General features: G+C 44.3%; 1 protein-coding gene across 1 annotated transcript; it reads left to right on the forward strand.

Moving 5' to 3' along the window:
- The first annotated feature begins 1,264 nt into the window (after nt 1–1,264).
- Nucleotides 1,265–2,113, forward strand: LOC140181287 (protein MAIN-LIKE 1-like). The gene is made up of 3 exons (XM_072224822.1): nt 1,265–1,662; nt 1,717–1,899; nt 1,981–2,113. Exons 1-3 carry the CDS (start codon nt 1,265–1,267, stop codon nt 2,111–2,113), a joined length of 714 nt encoding a protein of 237 aa, XP_072080923.1.
- Nucleotides 2,114–2,517: the final 404 nt, after the last annotated feature.

A 2,517-nucleotide genomic window follows, 5' to 3' on the forward strand; every position in this document is an offset into this window, starting at 1 on the left:
CTACCAATCGATTGAATTTTGAAGAAACTTGCGATATTCAATCAATTGTGTAATAATTAAATAATAGGGTAAAAAACAGATATAAGCCAAGGGGAGATGATATTTACCCAAATCAACCAAATGAGATTCTTGTTCAGGTATCAACCAAAGCGAACTATTATGTAATTCGAATCAATAAAATTCGAACTACACTTCAACATAATTCGAATGGACCTATTTCGAATCATTCATAGCATTGCTTGTAAGTAATTCGAATCAAGTTGCATCAAATTACAATAGCATAGTTCGAATTATATCAATTCAAATTACTAGTAGCACGTGACACATAGGGAGTTCGAATCATATTGATTCGAATTACTCATTTTTTGTTTCATGTGGTAATTCGAAATGTCTTTATTCGAATTACAAGGGTTTTGCCTATATAAGGAGTTCGAACCAAGGTCATTCGAATCAGTTTTCCATTCTCATACCCCACCAAATCCCAGAGAAAACGACTAAGAATCGGGCCAACAAAGACTCGAGCGGCATATTGAGGCGATGGGGGACGATCCGGGGAGGCTGTATCGTTTGGATGGAGTTGCTCATATCGTCGGGGTGATCAACGACGAGATTAGTGGTTTCTGATAGTGGTTTTTGATAATGCTTTATGATAGTGGGTTATGATAGTGGTTTATGTTAGTGGTTTATGATAGTGGTTTATGATAGTGGTTTTTGATAGTGGTTTATGATTGTGGTTTATGATAGTGGTTTATGATAGTGGTTTATGTTAGTGTTAGTGGTTTTTGATAGTGGTTTATGATAGTGGTTTATGTTAGTGTTAGTGGTTTATGAAAGCGGTTTTGTCGATGGTTTATTTTAGCGGTTTATTTCAGCAGTTTAGGGTGGTGGTATTGGAGGTGGTTAACTGAGTGGTTTTGCATGTGATTTTCTCTAGTGGATATGCATGTGGTTTATGCTAGTGATTTTTTGGATGCGGTTTTATGATACGGTTTTGATAGTGGTTTACTACATTTTGCTTTTGCGTGTAAGTTTTAGAAGCAGTCTATGTTTGCCGTTTCAGTATGCATTTTTGGTAGTGGTTTACTATATCTTCTATTTCATGTGTTATTTGTTGGTTCTTTATGTCGTAAATTTTATATATGAGTAGTTTTGTAATTCGTTCTAATTATGCGGTCCATGTAATGCGCAGCCACGGCGTTGCATATCGAGCATGCGGCGGCAGCAGGGGATGTGACTTGATGAGAGGTACATTCCGTACTTGCAGATGGTCGGATTATACCATCTTGCGAGACTGAATGACAGATGGTTCCGATTAGACGAGCCCCTTGTGAGTGCATTCGTCGAGCGGTGGCGTCCGGAGACGCACACGTTCCATATGCCATTCGGAGAGTGCACGATCACACTTCAGGATGTCGCGTACCAGTTGGGGTTGCCAGTGGACGGACATTACGTTAGTGGTTGCCTGACAGACTTCCACCTATACATACAGGGTGGCCGGCCAGCTTGGCAGTGGTTCCAGGAGTTGCTCGGTGTGTTACCTCCGGTGAACCAAATTCAAAAGTTCGCAGTGAACTGCACCTGGTTCCAGGAGACATTTGGCGAGTGTCCCGAGGGGGTGGATGAGGAGACAGTGAGGCGCTTTGCTCGTGCCTATATCATGATGTTGTTGGGCACCCAACTGTTTGCCGACAAGTCCGGCAATCATATTCACATCAGATGGCTACCGTTCGTGGCTAGGCTTGAGGAGATGGGCGGCTACAGCTGGGGGTCGGCGGCACTAGCATGGTTGTACCAGTGCATGTGCCGAGTCGCCAACAGACATGTCGTGAAGTTAGCTAGGCCGTTACAGTTACTTCAGTCCTGGATCTTTTGGCAATTTCTGAGATTTAGGCCTGCTGGGTATGATGCGTTTAGCTGGCCACTGGCCTCGAGGTACCACGTTCGCAGTCTACTTTGCATCTTTATTTTATTTATTTCCAGTTTCGCCTGTAATTTTATACGGTTTCGAATCGTTCATGAATGCGCTACCATATTGACATTGTATGCATGTGGGTGCCGTCAATACTTGCCATATAGATGGGTGCCATCAATACTCACCAACGGCTTGCAATAATGGAATGCCTCTACACAAGGTGGGAACGTCCAGAACAGCCTGTGAAAATAAGCCTGAGACTCATCCAGCTGTCCCCCAACTCGAACAGGGCTAGTCCTAAGGACTGCAACAGTACCAGGCATGGTCAGCTGGACTCCTAACACCCACCTAGGGAGCTCGTTGTACGACTCATTCCAGTCACCATAGATGACGGCAACAGCCTTCTGCTTCGCCAGCCAGACCCTTCGGTACGTCGGCCTGAACCCAAAGTGTGCGGCCGTGGCATTTAGGAGCACCTTGATGTTAACGGATGCATCCGCCCTAACCATTGGCATAATGAGGGTCGCTATCATATGATAATCCAAACTCGTGTGGTCGCTGGAGATGGAGGTTGCGAGACACGTATGCGGTCCATTGTACCGTTT

The sequence above is a fragment of the Arachis hypogaea genome, chromosome 18 (genome assembly GCF_003086295.3).
Source record: "Arachis hypogaea cultivar Tifrunner chromosome 18, arahy.Tifrunner.gnm2.J5K5, whole genome shotgun sequence".
Classification (NCBI taxonomy): domain Eukaryota; kingdom Viridiplantae; phylum Streptophyta; class Magnoliopsida; order Fabales; family Fabaceae; genus Arachis; species Arachis hypogaea.